Source organism: Pterocles gutturalis, unplaced genomic scaffold (assembly GCF_000699245.1).
Source record: "Pterocles gutturalis isolate BGI_N339 unplaced genomic scaffold, ASM69924v1 scaffold36205, whole genome shotgun sequence".
NCBI classification, from domain to species: domain Eukaryota; kingdom Metazoa; phylum Chordata; class Aves; order Pterocliformes; family Pteroclidae; genus Pterocles; species Pterocles gutturalis.
The window spans coordinates 3,898-21,154 of NW_010142039.1; the positions used below are offsets into that span (position 1 = coordinate 3,898).

At 49.3% G+C, this 17,257-nt stretch overlaps 1 protein-coding gene across 1 annotated transcript in view; it reads right to left on the reverse strand.

The window, feature by feature from the left end:
• Positions 1-7,646: 7,646 nt before the first annotated feature.
• The window catches only part of LOC104469653 (syntaxin-binding protein 4-like), a gene marked incomplete at both ends in the record, with an annotated part of 24,089 nt that continues 14,478 nt past the window's right edge, over positions 7,647-17,257 (reverse strand). The window contains 5 exons of the mRNA XM_010084239.1: positions 7,647-7,835; positions 7,933-7,998; positions 8,549-8,641; positions 9,202-9,329; positions 10,428-10,524. Of these exons, the coding sequence (XP_010082541.1) occupies positions 7,647-7,835; positions 7,933-7,998; positions 8,549-8,641; positions 9,202-9,329; positions 10,428-10,524 (573 nt within the window). The remainder of the gene's footprint in view (positions 7,836-7,932; positions 7,999-8,548; positions 8,642-9,201; positions 9,330-10,427; positions 10,525-17,257) is intronic.

Below are 17,257 nucleotides of genomic sequence, written 5' to 3' on the forward strand. Positions count from 1 at the left end.
GGAGCACAACTCTCATCATATCTTTGCTTTCAACGTTGCTCTGAAAAGGTAGCGGTTAGTAACAACGCTATTCATAGAGAGGGGAGAGTTTTCTGTGCTTGAAGCAAAGGCGAGAGGAACATGATAAATTCAAAGGAATTAATGGAAACCAGTTAAGTTAAACATGACTGCTTTGGAAAGCACACAGTGCTGGGTTCTTGCTTGATGTAAGGATCTCCAGAGGCTGGTAGGAACCTGGAGGATTTCTTTTTCAAAGAAGTTGCCAGGGAGCTGGGAGCACAGAACTGTCTGGGCTTTTTCAAAGTCTCAGTTGAACCCGGGACACTCATCCAAGCCCTCACCCACCGTGATACTTTTATACAAAATCTTCTTTCTTGGGACATTAAAATACAAATCACTTGACTGTGGAAGGAGCATCGAGTTTATTCTTTTAGACCCCGTAACTGATCCCTGCTGGGACGGGACCGATCCCACTGGGCTGTGCCCTTCCAGCACTCTGGGAGTTCAATACTCATATTTTGAGAAAATTCCACATTTTGGGGAGTTGGTAGCAAAACTCCTGTTGACTTCCACAAGATTAAAATTTGGCTTAAATAGTTCTGTTTTCCCCACAGCTTGTCCCTTTTCTACGATGTTTCTTAGGTGCCGTTGGGTATCCGTAATGATACAGAAGACCTGCTACTCCCCAAAGTCTCGTTTGTACTGTTCTCTGGCCAGCGTGGCAAGCGGGGGGTGGAGTCATCTCCCCAGGATGCAACCTCCAGCCAAACGCTTTTGCAGACAGGAGCAGATCAGTATCTGCCGTACTAACCTCAGGGGAACGGGAGATGTTTTTCCAGCGACAGGGTAGGCCAGACTGGTGAGACTGGATTTTGCTCAGTGCACCTCTTCCCTGTCTTCCTGCAGCTTTGCCCTGTCTATAAAACACACGAGGATGAGAAAAAACCCATGGGGCTAAACCCGCGACTAACGTCAGTATTTACTATCATTCCATCGAAGCAGAGAGCACGGGGGAACAAGCTATTAACCGCAGGGTATCCCAAAATTAATATTTTTTGAAAGTATCTCCTTCCTGGGAATATTCTTTGTGAACAGTCCAAAGAACTATGTATCCTTTTAAAAGAAGCCCTTTAATTTGTATTCTGAGGCATGCATACAAAAGATTTAATTTACCCTGAGCTATGAAATCAAGTTTAACCAAAATTCCAGACTGGTTATTTATGTGACTGTGAAGTTTCACCACACAGTTACTGTTTTAGCAGTGCAGTGATATCTTCAAGTACAGTAGCTACTGGTGAGGGTCATGTTTTTTCCTAAGCTTTTATTTTAGGCTATAAAGGAGCCACATGCCTTGAACCGCCGCCCCCCCCAAAGGAGATTTGAAGTAATGGTAATAGTTCTGTGTAAAAGCCAGAATGCACCCCATTTCCCTGCAACTCCTCAATGCATCTTGCTACCAGCTGGCAAAATAAGAGGGAAGAAAGAAAATGGACTCAGGCAGGGTCTTTATCTCAGAGACACTGAACACAGTAACTGCAGCCAGAACCTTGAAAGCAAACGCCTTGTCAGCAGTGTTTCCATTTTATTTTCCAGACCGTTTCATCTCGGATCTCTACCTCGTTCTTTGCTAACCACGTACAATCTTGGATCGTATCTAATTTCCAAGTGACACTGGGGGCCGTTACTGGGATATATTCACCGTGTCCTCTCCTGCGTTCCAGGGAGTCCAGCACACTGTCACCGGTGGCATACAGCTGGCTGTCTCTGCACTCTTTTTCTCCAGCTAGCTGAGATGGTGCTTTCCATTCCAAGCGTTGCAGCTGGGATAAGCTATACAAAAAGAAGAACAAGAGATGTACCTATCCCAAGACAGCTAGGATGCTACAGATTAAGCTGCTTTGATTACAGTCACTAAATATACTTTGGTTTTCCATATGAAATACCAAAAGGAATCTGTTGGAGACCCCCGAGTCTCTTGGGTGAGTTCATGCTCCTCTCACTACCCAGGATACAAGCCCTAAAAGGCTGCCAGTGAAATCCAGGCCCTTGTAGCCTCTTGAAAATATTTTTCCTATAAAGCTGCAAAACCGTGAGCAAAAATAGCCTTGTACGATAACGCAGAGGTAGACACGCAGGGGGTTGCTGAAAAAGTCTTGGGTGGTCAGGAAGAATTAGTCTCATGTTAGAAAGCTTCTGTCTCAGTCTGGTTTGCCTGGAAGCTGAAGCACCCGTGGTGTGTCCTTCCCATCTCCCGGCACAGCAGCAGCGTGTGATGGACAGTCGCCGTTGGGAGCACGAGCAAGCCCTGGGAGGTTTATGTCGGCTTCTTGGGCAGTTCGTGGGTTGGACTTGGTGGCTGCGGTTGATCGCTCTTGCTCTGGCTTGGAGGAGGGGGCCACGTGGTCTTCTGATGAAGATGGCTGAAAATGAGAAATCCGTTTGGTGTCGTTTGGGAAAAGGACACATAGGAGAACATGAAGACAACACTGATTATTTAGGAAAGAAAAGAGGAGGCCACGGATCTTACATGGCTCGGGGATTGTACTGGCTGTCTGTTCTGTCTGAAAATGCTTTTCATAAGCTTGAAATCATGGTTTGCAAATGTCTCCTTGGTACCTCACTAAAAAACTGTGCTAGCAGGTGCTCGGGCTGGCTTAAGGTGATCAGCTAAGACAGTGGTAGCAGACCTTTAGGTCTCAAAGTGCCCTTTAGGACATGGCTCTGTTAAACATAAGAATTTCCCTAAAACCTCTTAAAAGGCTGAAGATACTGAAGGTCCCAACCATGTTGTCCTGTCCTCCTTTGCTAGGACCTCGCATGTTATACCACAACATAAGAGATTAACACATTCCGTGAGGATTTTTCCCTTACTCAGAACTCACAGTGGTCTATAAATGTGCCAGCTAGGCAAGCCACAGAACTGGAAATTCCCTTCTAGCCTGAAGGAAAAAGAACATTTTAGAAAACCAAAGAGAGATCCAGGGATTCACACCGTACTTCACTGTGCAGGGTGGGGAGTCTCTTGCTGTCTAGGAAGGGATGTATTTCTCTGACGTGGCCATCTGGAGACCTCTACTAGATATTATCTGGTTAAAAGTTGTCAAGCAAAAATTTCAACTAAAAACCCCAACAAACCCAACAGGAATTTTTAGTATGTGTATTTGAAAAAATTACAGACCACAGAAGTTTTGATACCTACTCCTTGTAATTAGGGATTCCTTCAGCAGGCAGGCACTGGTCCCTGTCACACGGCAAAGCTGCAAATGTAAGCACAGAGCAAGTGAAGGCTTAGAAAACATGCCCGATGCAAGCAGCACTGCTACATTATGATAATGCACATTTAAATGATGCAGGAACTCTGAAAACGCTGACACGCTCATATATCGGAGGTGCTCCTTAAAGCTTACAATTATTTTCCTTGTGTCTTCTTGTGCTTTGGGACAAGGACAATGCTGGACCATGGCCATGTGTGGTTGGTGAATAGCATCCAAGAGTAGAGACTGGACACATATTTGGGGCCATACGGTCACCCGATCATGACACGAAGGAGATCATCAACTCTCCTTTTGCATGGAAGTAGACAAGCGGGGTCAAATCACTGCTGCCAAGAAGTGTTTCTGGCTCACGGGCTCAGCTCAGAGTCCCAGACTGGGAGAGTTAATTCAGACTCCCATGGAGCTCGACACCTTTCTGATTATTTTCTCCCATCCCCAGACACAGGAGTGGAAGGGAGTCCGGGCTGACTTGTACGCAGAGGGAGCGGGGAGATTGCAATTCCCCTTGACTCAGCATTGCTGTTGTCACACCTGATGGTGCAACAGCGGTTTGGATCTCTGCTTCAAACCCACTGAGAAACTGGAGAGGGTCCAGCGAAGGGAGCCCTGGGGCTCAGAACCCAGGAGGGGAGGCTGGGGAGGGCGGGGGGAGCCGGGCTTGTTTAGCCTGGCAAAGAGGAGGCTGAGAGGCAATCTCGCAGCACCCACGCCTGTTTCAAGGGCAATTAGAAAGATGTCAGAGCCAAACTCTTATTGGCAGTGGCAGACAATATGACCGGGGGCAGTGGCTGCCGGTTGCACCTGGGGGAGTTCGTACTAGATGCTAGGAAAATCTTTTTCACAGAGCATAACGCAGCTCGGAACGCATTCTCCAGGAGGCTGCGGATCTCCGTCCTCAGAGGCTGAGAGCACAGCTGGCGAAACCCGCTGGAAATCCCATCTCATGTGGTGGTCCTACCTGGAGCAGAAGGTAGGACTGACCTCCAGCCGTCCCTTTCAACCAGCATTTCTAGGATTCTGTGAAAACATCCTCCTGCCTGTTAGTTTGAGTTTTTTTCCCTGGATAAATGCCTTTCCTCTGGCCCTGGGCACAAGGCACACCCTTTGACTCCTCACACTGTGAGTCTGCATTTCAGATTCAAAGATGAGTCACATGGATGCACGGAGGGCAAATACATCTGGGTTAGCATGAGAGAGTCAGGTACACATCTGGGAGGCTCAACTGGTGTGGCAAAAAATAGGCAAGGTGGCGGAAATTGTAAATAACTCTAACAGACATCCTCGCGACTTGTCTGCTTTCAGGTTTCTCCAGTTAATTCAGGGCTTACCGTCTTTGCTGGAGAGGATTGGCGCTAACAGTTCTTTAGCTTCTGATAGCAAAAGGTCAACCAGATCTGAAGATGGAAGAGATGTATCTGAGACTGCGTCTGTTCTATCCTCTTCTGTTTCACTCTTGACTCTTATAAATATGGAAAGTGCCATCAATACTTCTATCATAGAATGGTGATTGACAGTCCTGGCCAGCCCCTTGTGAAGGGTGTTCTGTGTAAATTCGGGGGGGGGGAGGTTGTGTTTTGATCGCTCAGCAGCACAGGGGACTCTCTTTCAGACATACTTGCATTGTTGTGTTACAGACAGATATCAAAGGGTTTTTTAGAATTTCTCAAAAGCGTTTTTCCTTTTTTTCGTTTTTCCATTCTTAAAAACTAACATTTTTAAAGGTGCTGGTCTGTCAATGGGACAGTGACCTTTCAATGATTTAATCAATTAAAAATACTCATAAAACTGTGATACATTTTTTTTTCCAAGTGATAGGAGATAAGTTCAGGCTGGAGGGGAGTCCAGGAGCCTGAACTCGTTTTCTGAAACCATTCATGGAGTAGAGAGTCCTCCTAGCTCTTTTCTTACTGGAGAGTCCTCCTAGCTCTTTGCTTACACTCTATCAGTTTCTGCAGTTGCTGATATAAAAGGACGTGGTCCTAAAGCCAAAAAGCCTGGTGTATGCTGGGAAAAGCAAGTGGGTCAAAACTCTGCTTCTTTGAAACCACCTGCTTATGGTCTCTGCTAACAAGAGCAACTTAACCAGGAGTGTTTCACCTCCTCACTCCCCAAAAACCCATGAACAGAGGCCAGTCCCCCCAATACCAGCCCACCAGCAGCCTCCAGATCATCTTTCCCCGGTGGTTTCACTTCCAAAGCATCAGGATTTTTAAAAACTCTGGGTAAGTTACGTGTGAATCACCTTCCCCTGAGAAAGGTCAGAAAAGGACATTTCATGTTCCTGTTCAAGATGCCCAGAAGCCATCTCCTACCTTTTCTCATCTGGTAAATGACAGGGTGTGCTCAGGACCTTGTGGACGTTCTGCCATGCAGTGAAAAAAACAAAAAACAAACAAACAAAAAGATAAAATAAAGGCCTCAAACTTGTAGGAATGAATAATTCCTGAGAACAAACCCCATGGGTTTTTCCTGGTGATCAGATTTAATATGACAGTAATCAGCTTCTGCTTATTCATTGCCCTTGAAGCAAATATCTCAAGGCCTTTTGCAACCCAAGCAACATTCGCAGCCTGTGCAAATACACAGACACATCCAAATGATGCATTTCAATGCCAACACTAAAATATCTGAAATGCAACATACAAATACTCTTCCAAAGAACAATTTTGCAGGCTATGTTTCAGTGAGCCTTGATCATCACTGCTAGCAATCCCCAGTTTCTGGATTGTCCCTGCACGTGTAAGCTCTCATGACCGTGCACGGTTAGGTAAATTCTCAAACGCTGCTGAGGCATGGATGAAAAAGGAAGATATTTTGCTCCAGTGGTCAAAATCCTGTGATGTTTGACCCTGGGGCCAAGTCAAACCCATTTCCAGAGCCTGACCCCAAACGGCACAGGCACCAGCACGCAGTGCTGCAGCTCTAGAGGCATTTTAATTCTTCCTTCTCCCAAGCAAGAGCACACAGCATCTGCGCTTCCGTTCACGCCACTGTTTCCTGTTGATTTCAGGAGCTCTTGGGACAGGCTGCTAGTAGCCGTAGCAGATTTACTGAATATTATCGATCCCGTGCTGGCCAGTTTACTAATTAATTGTGTTCCTGCTACAGGTAGGGAAGTGGAAGAACAGTCAATTGAAAGACTAAAGCAATTACGGGTGTGATTTTGCAGGAAATCTGGGGGGGAAAAAAGCACTGGAAGAGCAAACCCATTCTTCAAGTTCACATTTGTTGTGTAGAGAACCAACTGTCTGGTTATACAAAGGGAAGGCTAAACTGCATGATTTCCACCATCATGTCATAGAATCACAGAATCACAGAATGGTTTGGATTGGAAGGGACCTTAAAGCCCATCCAGTGCCACCCCCTGCCATGGGCAGGGACACCTCCCACCAGCCCAGGTTGCCCAAAGCCTCATCCAGCCTGGCCTTGAACCCCTCCAGGGATGGGGCATCCACAGCTTCTCTGGACAACCTGTCCAACACAGTTCCTCAACCAGAGCATCACAAGGGGACCAGGGACAGCAGAGCTGCCCAGCAAAACCTGCACCGCGGCGTTTACATAGCTCTTGGGTATATGAGTATATATGAGCTCATTCCTGAGTTTCTCCTAACCAACAGACAGGGACATTTTAGAATGAGACAGAATTAAAAAACCCATCTTTTGCTTATGGAGCAGGAAACATAGTTCCTCAACCAGAGCATCACAAGGGGACCAGGGACAGCAGAGCTGCCCAGCAAAACCTGCACCGCGGCGTTTACATAGCTCTTGGGTATATGAGTATATATGAGCTCATTCCTGAGTTTCTCCTAACCAACAGACAGGGACATTTTAGAATGAGACAGAATTAAAAAACCCATCTTTTGCTTATGGAGCAGGAAGTTATTTGGACTTGCAAAATCAGCCTGAAGGTAAGAGGCCACAGGGCTGCCACCAGCACCGGGAGGGGTTGAGCACTTCACCTGCACAAACAGGAGCAGTTTCCTATTGCAGATCTCCAGGCGCTTCCGTGAGACTTCTGATTTTCGTAACTGGCCGTCAGCCAGGGACAACTGTCTTTTCAGTTCCAGGATGTCCTCCTGCGCCGGGGTCAGAGGAAGAAGAGAAATGTGATGGTGAGGCTCCAGCCTTGGCTTTTGGAAGCATCAATTTATGACATTTGCTACAAGCAGAAAGCCATGGTCCTTTTGGGATGGACAGTGAAAATTATACAGATTATAACACAGACCCAGAGACTGTGCTGGCCTTGTGGCCACACAATGGATGATGTATGTGCTACGTGCATTTTCTCCTTTATAAATAGAAGGAGGGGAATGTGCAGAAGGGGGGACAGGAGGGCTGTGGGTTTTTTCCCAGGCGGAGGGGTTGCATTACCTCTATTTCAGAGGCGTGTTTTGCTTTCTTCCCTGCCAACTGCATCTTCAGTTCTGCAATTTCAGCTTCCAGCAGGTGGATGACTTCCTCATAGTCCTGCTCCGCGCTGTGAGCCTGTCTCTGCACCACCTCGGCCATCTGCAGCTTGCTGTGCAGCGTCCGGTTCTCGGAGAGGAAGCCCAGGGCTTTCTGGAAGCAGCGAGAAGTTCTGATCCATGCACCACATCCCCCTTAAGCCCCCAACCACCAAACCCCCCCCAGGGTCCCCAGCGATCTCTTCACTAACCTGGTTCAGCCTCTGAAGCTCATCTTCCATCGACTTCTTGCTGTTCTCCACCTCTTTCAGGAGAGACTAGAGAAAATATTTTCACCGGATTAGAAGCAACAAGCGGTAGGACATTCTCTAGAAGATCCCCTGGTCTTGTAGCCCCTACACACCACAATAACACAGCACAGAAGCAGTGGGGTGCACTCTCCCCACCATGGTGGTTTTTGGGCTGAGACCCGCACACCTGCAGAAACCCGCCCGGACACAGCCGCGGTGCTCACAGCCGTGCCGGCGATCTGCAGCCAGGTCAGGATGGGAGGGCAGGCAGTGCTTCTGTTATTTATGAGCTTGAATTATTTGTGAGACACGTTTTTGTATTTTTAAATATATTTACTCACTGCTACAAAGGGACTGCATACTTTCGGTACAAAGAAGTTTTGATTTGAGGTTGAGAGTGAGAAAGAGGCAACTAAGTAGAGCCAAGGGTGGGAGCCTCCTTGGAAGGAGGAATGCACAGAATGCAAACTGGTGACTTCTTAAGAGGGACAGGCTCCACCATTACCCTCGTGTACGACTACAGCGAGCTATGGCAGAAGGCACCAGCCAAGAAATCTGCTCAGAAGAGAGGCTCCACCTTTAGCCTTCGGACTTCTTGCCGCAGATCCATCATTTCCAGCTGCAGCTGCTCCAGCTCCTCGGTGCCATTGCAGTTGGGAGAGTCAAAGGTCTGCAAGGCAGAGGGACAGACAGCATCATGCACTGCTTGTGCTAATTTACCAAAAGCATGGGGCTACATGGCAGGAGTAATGTTTTCCATTCCCAGAATAACGATGAATCAAAATCTCTTTGAAAAGGAGTCGGCGTTTTTATGCAACAGATCAAAAGGCACATTAAATAATTCAACTGCAGGAGTTTTTTTCACCCCACAGGATTTCACTCTCTGATCGCTGACATAGCTGGAATAGCCACACTACCGTGAATTTGCATTTTGGGAACAACGTGAAAATAGCTGGAATTGATTAATTAGGGCTAATTTTCCTTCTGTATCACTGCCAGGCTGCTTCCTTCCTATCATCCCGCAGATATTATTTCCTTATTAAAAATGAGAAGTTTGAGGTCTTTTATGGAATTTCGTATAATCAAATCAATCAATGCATAGTTCTGCCTTCTCTTTCTAACTCTAAAACAACCAGAAAATGGTAATTTAGCTTTTCCCATCTCAGGATTTTATGGATTTCATGTAGCAGGTTAATGAACACAATGTAAAAGAGCATTGGACAGACTGACCGGCGAGTGAAAAGCCGACGTATCCAGCAAACTGGCCACTTCATGCTGCGTGAAGAGCATGGAGCTGGAATCCAGCCCAGCCTCGTCCAGCTCCTCCTGCATCACGTCCCTGAGTGCTTGGAGAAGATCTGTGAGGAAAAAAAAGAAGTTTTTACTGGGCTAAAAGAGAATGGCTCTGTGTGTTAGGGGAAAATGCCACTGATTTTGGGGACATCCACTGGCTGCCACGCAGAGTGGGTTTGGAGATGCCAAAGTCTTCTCTAACACTCCTGGGCTCTTTGGCAACCCCATCAAGCTTAAATAATTTGTTGACAGGCTTTACCAGACTCTTGTTTCTTATCCAATTTTAAAAAAATAAACTTTATTAAAATAGATATATATATTTTTTTTTCACAGTGGATTTTTCAGGACTGTTGTTCTCAAAGTTTTAACATTTTAAGCCAAACCCACATTTCTCTGACACAAGGCACACGCTTGCCTGCTGGCGTTTCTCATGCTGCCAATTTGAACAAGAAAACCCAACTCAATGACTTCAGCACTTGGAAAAGGTGTTAAATTGACAAGTCTGAAAACCCAGATTCATTTTGCTTTCAGCTGTGGAGGAAAGCACGACGCGAGGGGCTGCGTGGGACAGGGGTCCCAGCCCCTCCAGTCCCCAGCCCCTGGGCTGCAGCAGGGGCCAGACCCTTTCTGCACAAGCAGCATCTTTGCTGCCAGCACATTTGCTGAATACCCCAAATCATCCTTATTCCATTCCCACACCTACAAAGCCGGTTGCTCTTAGGAGGTGCACGGAGCTGTATCCCGTTGCTCTGCAGAACAACGTCTGTCCATGAGGCGTTGTGCTCTGCGAGCCTGTTCTCTCTGGTGGGGACAGTGCTGATGGCTTTGAGTTTTTGTGGAAAAAAAAAACCCAAATTCTGGGCAGCAGACTCTGCAGGCCAGGTATGCTCTGGCAGGTCACAGAAAGCAGAGCAGGCTTTTATTTTCTGCATGTCCTCTGGCCAGCTCTTGCTTGGCAAGTGACCTTGCACTGACTTTTTTTTAATTCTCCTTTTGTGTGTGCCTCTATCAAAAGCCATCTGTTGCATTTCTGAATTTTCTCAGCTGTTTTGAGGCTCAGTCACTATCCAGGTGGGTGTCTTACCTGCCTCTCTCCTGTCTCAGCCTCCAGCAAAGCTACCCAGAAGTGGAAAAGCCCGCCCCGTGCGGAGCTGCCCGCTCACCTCCGTAGGCCACCGTCCCCTGCGAGTCCGTGGTCAAGGTTTGTCGTAGCTGCCTCTTCTTCTCCTCGGTCACATCCAGACCGAGATACTGCAGGACCTTGAGCAGAAACAATGAGCCTTAAAAAAAAAAAATACTGGAAAAGCAACCCTTTGAAGTAGGTGCTGGGAAAACACTTGGTGCTGGGTTTTCTCCTGGAGGTGACTCTCCAGGCAGCATCTCCCATAGGAGCAGGCTTGGGCTGGATTTCCAGTCTCTCCTTTCCTACACGTGTACAGGAATGTGTGTTCCCAAAGACAGGTACACATTCACATCCCGCCAAGAACATTTTATACAGACTACAAGCAGATTTGCGAGTACGACAAACTGTCAGGAATTTTATCAAAAGCCAGTGGAGCTGTAGCAAGGCTCAGCTGCCAAAAGCTCAGCTGCTCTGGGTGGTGAGGCAGTGGCCCAGGTTGCCCAGAGAAGCTGTGGATGCCCCATCCCTGGAGGGGTTCAAGGCCAGGCTGGATGAGGCTTTGGGCAACCTGGGCTGGTGGGAGGTGTCCCTGCCCATGGCAGGGGGTGGCACTGGATGGGCTTTAAGGTCCCTTCCACCCAAACCCTTCCATGATTCTAGGATTCTCCTCTGTTTCTTACTGCCCAGGAATTGTGTCTGGATCCGAGAAGATAAAAGCTATTCACAGAGTATTTCCCGTGGCAACAGGAGACATTCAAACATTTTCCTTCTCCCCTGAGCCTTTTGCTCTCTCATTACGCCTGATTCTCTGTCTTCTGCTGATATTCATCAGTTCAACCCCAGGGCACCACACAGAAGCAGATAAACCTGTGCAAGCCCCGCTTCACTGCTGGCAGCAGCAAGAGGTTTTAAGAGCCAAAGCCAAGCTCAGCAGACTCTGGGAAAGAGCCCGAGTGAACCACTTGCCTGTCCCAGGCTGCACGCAGGGCTCCTGCTCAGCACAGCACCTCCTGCGTGGTCCCCTGCAAGGGGCTGCTGACAAGCCCTGGCTCACGTTTTCGTCCCCAGCAAGTCCATGGGACCCGTCTGCTCTCCCGCACCACCCGTGAGCCCCGTCTGAGTCCCAGCTCCTGCTCCCCTGCCTGTCACCCCTGTGCAAGGCGGTGCCGCAGGCTCCCAGGGTTTGGGATGTTGATGCTGGCTTCTGGCATGGGGCACCCCAAAACCATCTCAGGCTGTGCTGTGTGAGTCCTGACCTTGGCACCGCTGCGGCTGCCCGCTCATAACACTGGTTTTTAAAAGGGGAAGCCAAGTGTCCCCACTCCTCCCACCAAAGAGGAGCTGCTTTTATACCCATGACGAGCAGAAATTCCTGCAAAAATGCAAAAATCTGAAATCCTGCTTTAGGAGAATTATGCAAGCTTGGAAGGAAAGTTCCTGCTGGCGTGCTGCCCTCCTGGGAGGCGAGTGCTGGACCTGCCATGGGGTGGCAGCAGGTGCTCATCGCATCGGGCCCTCGGTGACATCCCTGCAGAAGGGGCTGTGTCCCCATGCTACCCGCTCCAATGCCAGCAGCACCCAGGACGGAAGATGCCCCCCAAAACCAGACCAGTGGCACAGACCCTGTAAAGGGAACTCTGCTGCTCACCAGGGTCTGGGTGAACAAATGCCGGGCTCCGCTCTCTGCCTTCTGCTGGTGCCAGTGGAATATATTTTCCATAAGCTGATGAAAGGAGCAGCGGTTCCGGCAGGCTCCTCGGTGAGATAACTCATGTCTCAGCCTTCTCTCGCCCACACCAGCCTGCCCCAGGTCACCCCAGCAGCGACAGCAGCACCGGAAAGTTTGGAGGGCAGCTGCCAGCACCTACAGCCCTGAGCCAAAGGCATGATGCCCAAGGGAGGTGCAACTGCCAGGAGGAGACTTCTGGTACTCCCCATAGAATTGAGAAATAGCCAAGATGAGCCAAGGTGTGTTTAAATGCACCTTCGGACACAATTTGAATGTTTCACTTCATCCTCTTCTCCCTTTTTACCTTTAGAGCTGGACCCAACCTCCAGCAGACTCAGATGAAGAGCTGGGACCTTTTTTTCCCCACAGGCTCTTGGTAATAAATACAATTTGGTGTCTAACTCATACATCCATCTCAAAAATCAGATTAATTAATTGTAGCATATGAGTAGTGTGATGCTAATAAGGAAGGCAATGTTCTGAGCTCTGTGCTCCCATCGCCTGTGCTATCGCTGTTCCCAACACACCCCAGCTGGCACCCCAGAGAGGTGACGGGGAATTACGCCGGCGCAGGCTGGTTGGTGGAGGATGGTGTACGTGTAGGTTAGAGCACCGATCAAGTGCTACAGCTTTATTCTGTGCAAACAGGCGGGTAGTTCTCTTAGACTATTTCTGTTCAGGCTTGCATTTTTTAATCCATCCAAAAACCAAGCAACATAGTGACCCCCGTGCTGGTACCTGGCCTGATCCTCACATGCCTGAGTGCAACACTGGTGCAACAATCAAACCTGAAAATTCTTGATCAGTTCTTCCACAGAAAAGCAATACAAGGAGACGATTCACATAGGCTTATGTTCTTTGCCAATAATGTGGCAAAGCGAGGCGGTAACAACACCAGTGGAGTATTTTCTGGACAGTGCACCTTGGGAGAGGATGGAGAGGAGACCTCGCTTTGGGGAGAAGGACCCATTCCACTTACCAGTTCCAGTTTCCCATCCTTGAGCCGGACGTGGGGATCCAGCGCTACTTTTGGTTTGGTGCCGGAAGCTGCTTTATGATTTGATGCTGAAGTGGGTGCTGAAAAACCAAAAATAAATGTTAATGGAAGAGCAGTTGGGTAGAGGAAAGAGGTGCCTGCAAAGCAAAATTCATAACTCTTGTTGCGTGCAATATAATGTGTGTGCAGCGGGCCAAAAATCGAAGACGAGGATTTACTAAATCCAGTCCTGGAAGGCTGAACTGGGCCACCGTTGAAAAAACTGGATACTGGGGCAAACCCTTACTGAAACTGGGCTTCTGAACAATTTAAAATAGGATGTTTCATCCAGGGACCTAGGACTGTGAAGCCAGCACTTTGGAAATGTCCAGTCACTAATTTTTGTGGAGTCTTGGGGTCTGCAGTTACGGTGATTTGTGGGGAAAAAAAAAAAAAAAATCTGCCTGGGTATTGTCCTCTCTAATTTATTAAGCAAAACTGAAACCCAACACTTTATAAGATGCAGCCTTGGCTTTCGTAACACCCATGGAAAAGGGAATTGACGGGTTAAAAATTATGTGGAAAAACACCAGTGCAAGACTTTTTCCCTCCCCAAGACTGCAAAAAGCCTCAAACCCTTTCTCCCCAGCTGGGCAGGCAGGGTTTCTGGGTAGAAAGAACCACATGCATTGTGAGGCAGACACAGACGGAGAAAGAGGCAGGAATGGCAGCTGCTTTGCTGGTGCAAAGCTGTCCTGAGTCCAGAAGAGCCAGCTGCTGACAGCTGGCGCATCCTCACCAGCACTGCTGTCACCGCTGAGATGGTTCAGGGCACCATGGCCTGGCACTGGTGCTCCTTCGTCCCTGGAGGAACCCCACCTTTTCCATCACCATTAACCCTCGTCCATGCAAAACCATGACATTCCCTGGGAAAAGGGCTGCAGAAGGCGTTACTAGCCTACAGGATCTCCAAGCCATGGCCAACTCCAACTTTGTGGCTTCTTGGGACCATTTGGGTTCAATAGACCAAGAAGAGCCCACCAACAACCCAAACACCCCTTTCTCCCCAAACCTTTGCCTCCAAAGACCCTGTAGACTCCCTCAGCACCCCAAATCCCCCAAATCCTCATCTTCAAGGGCTTGAGGGTCTCCAAGCCATTGTCAACTCCAACTTCAGAGCTTCTTGGAGCCATTGGAAGCCAATAAACCAAGAAGAACCCCTAAAAAAGCCGAAACACTCCCTTATCTCCCCAACCCTCACCTCCCAAGACCCCACAGCATCCCCCAGCACCCCAAAACCCCCCAAACCTTCCGAGCGTTACTGGCTCGGGAGCTTCCCTGCCAGACTCAGCAAGGTGCAGGATCACTGTGCCTGCTGCCTGGCCCTGCTGCCTGTTTACCCTCCAGCCATCAGCCCAGTCTGGGGACAAAATTTCTTCTCGTGCCAGTGGCACAGGATTTGCCCAGGGAGCAATTTCTTTCACCTGCCTGGGCTCTGGTTAACATCACGGGAAGCCCCATCCTGCCTGGTAACACCGCTTCTCCTGGACCTCTTGGGCACTTCTCACTGCACGCGCCTCGACTGCTGAGGTAGAGACTGGATGCAAGGAGAAGGCAGCGAGGAGCAGCAGAGGTGCTGCATGAGTGCAGTCCTCCTAATCCAGGTACTCATCTGCTCCGCTAACGCCGGCAGCTGGAAGCGGCAAGAGGTAATAAATGGGTTAGCTGGAGCGGCCACCAACACTTTACTTGCCAAGTTCAAGGGCAGAGCCGCTACCCTTCACCGCATGGCTGATCAGGATTAGCCCCACGTGGCTCGCTGTCTGCTCCGGACACAGAGATATCCAGGGCATCCATCGGGCACCCCCAGGGAGGCAGTCGCTGGCCCACGCTCTGCGCCTGGCTGCTGCTCTTACAAAGCCAGTTGTCTCTTTTCATGGATGACAACACTGACACAAAGCCTCCTCAGCACTTCACGTTAAAAAAACCGCCTGTAATAAAATCCCCTGGCTAAGGCAGGGAGCGATTAGGTCATTGCTATTCTCTGGATTCCCTACATGACCTAGGGCTTTGCTCCCCGGCACCCGCAGCTCTGGCTGTTGGTGGTGCCACCTCAGACCCTACCCAAAATCCAGGCTGCAGGATGCTCGGGGCAGAGGGGACAGAGCAAGGGCAGTCCCTGTCCCAGGGTCTCTGCCCTGCAGAGCGCGGAGGGTGGAGGCTGGAGCCTGCTGAGCTGGCCCAAGGTGAGACCAGTGTCCCTGGAGAGAGTGCTGACGCACAGCCAGCCCAGCACCGGCTGCTCCCTCCCAGGTATGGACTAAACACAATTTACCGTGCAGCGCTCGCTCTGAGCCTTCCAGATGGGAATTACAACACGGCACGGGGATTCACAAGAGGGGCAGGGCATGGGGAAGGAAGGACCGTTGGACTTGGGGCCATGAGGACGATGGGCTGTGCTCACCGGGGACTCGCTAGGGAAAGCCCATCGTTTCCTCTGGGCAGAGGTGACCTTCCTATCGCAGGGATATGGGGTGTATTGCTGGAGGTCATCTCCCTGGACGCTGGATCATGGGGGTTATTGAAGTTTCCTGCCATTCCTAAGGGACCTGTGAAGCCGTGGGGGGATTTGAGGTCACCCTGGCTGCTGACATCCTATGGGGTGAGCAGAGTCGGTCTCTCTCACAGAATTTAAGAGCTCAGTGCAGGACTCAGAGCATGGAGAGAAAACACAGCATGGAAAGCAAAAAGTGAAGCTTGGATGTAGAGAGAAATGTGATTTAATCACACGTATAAGCAATTTCCCAGTTTGACCAACTGAGGGCATCCTTAGTGCCTGTATAATGCCCAGGGCTGCCGTGTACATCACAACTGTCATTAATTCACTTTTTTATGCTGTGTCTCTGAGAACCACCCGTTCCCATCAGAAGGGAATGCTGCCTGCAGTGGGACCTGCTGGATGCAGGGCTGACGTGATCTTTGCATGCTGAGAACAGAAGGAGCTCTGTCCTACGAATACCTCAGTCCTCTGAGTGCCTTTGTATAGGAATGTTGCTACTATGGACAAACATGGACATAGTTACTACCTGTTGAATAAGCCAAGCTGCTGCCTTCCTTCTCTCCTCATGGGCTGAGTCTCATTATCGCCCCGTTAGATTCCACTACAGCGATATAAACACTGATCAAAATTAATTCCAGCATTCTCAGTTCCGAGGAGCCGAGGCTGTGTTTGTCACCCACACAAAGAAAACGAGAGCGGCACTCTTACCTGAGATGGTGAGCTCTGGTGGGCAAATGTCCGGTGACAAAGAAGGCACAGGAGAATGATTTTCACGTCTATTCTAGAAAAAAAAAAGACAAAAGAGCGCAGTCGCTAAGCAGAATCTGTTGGTGTAAAGAGCAGAAGACAGAGGAGTTCAAGAGGGAGCAACCCATCCGGCCCGTGAAGAGCAAAGTCATCACAGGCACCTCCTGCGTAGATGGGCTGGAAGAGAGTGCAGGGGTTTCTCTGGGAGCACTGGTCACCTTCCTGACCTGTCTCAAATCTCTGGTCACACGCAGAAACCCAAGTTTGTCGTTACTCTCATTGAGAGCCGAGGACGAACTGGACCTCGCATGCTTCCTCCATAGAGGTTCTCCCTAACGCTCTGCATCCACCCCACCAGTGAGGTCCTGAGCCCGACCGCAGCCAGTTGTGTTATTTGCCCAAACCACAGTCATCACAGTGAGTGTGATAGGAAGCTGAGACCATCGCTCACCCTTTCTTAAGTGCCAGGTCAGGGCTGAAAGCACAAGTAAGAGGGAAAACCAGCTACTACTGAGACAGCGCTCCCACAGCTGGGAGCTGACATGCAGCAAGGGGTACGGACTGGTGCTGAGGACATACAGACAGGTAGCGTGGGCACCTGAGCACGCTTTCCCTAGCACAGAAGCCCAGACCTCATTAAAGTTCCATCTTTTAGCAGCAAAGTGAGGAAAGCAGCAGTTTAATCGCAGGCAGCAATGTGATTTCATGTAGACGCACAACACTGCACCAGCACACCTTCTGCGGAGTGCTGAGGGACCTGACTGCACTGCTCAGCTCGACGTGTGCGGGCTAAGGCTGGCTTTCGTAAGCACCTCTCCAGCCTGGCACACCCAAAGGCAACATGTATGTGGCATTCCT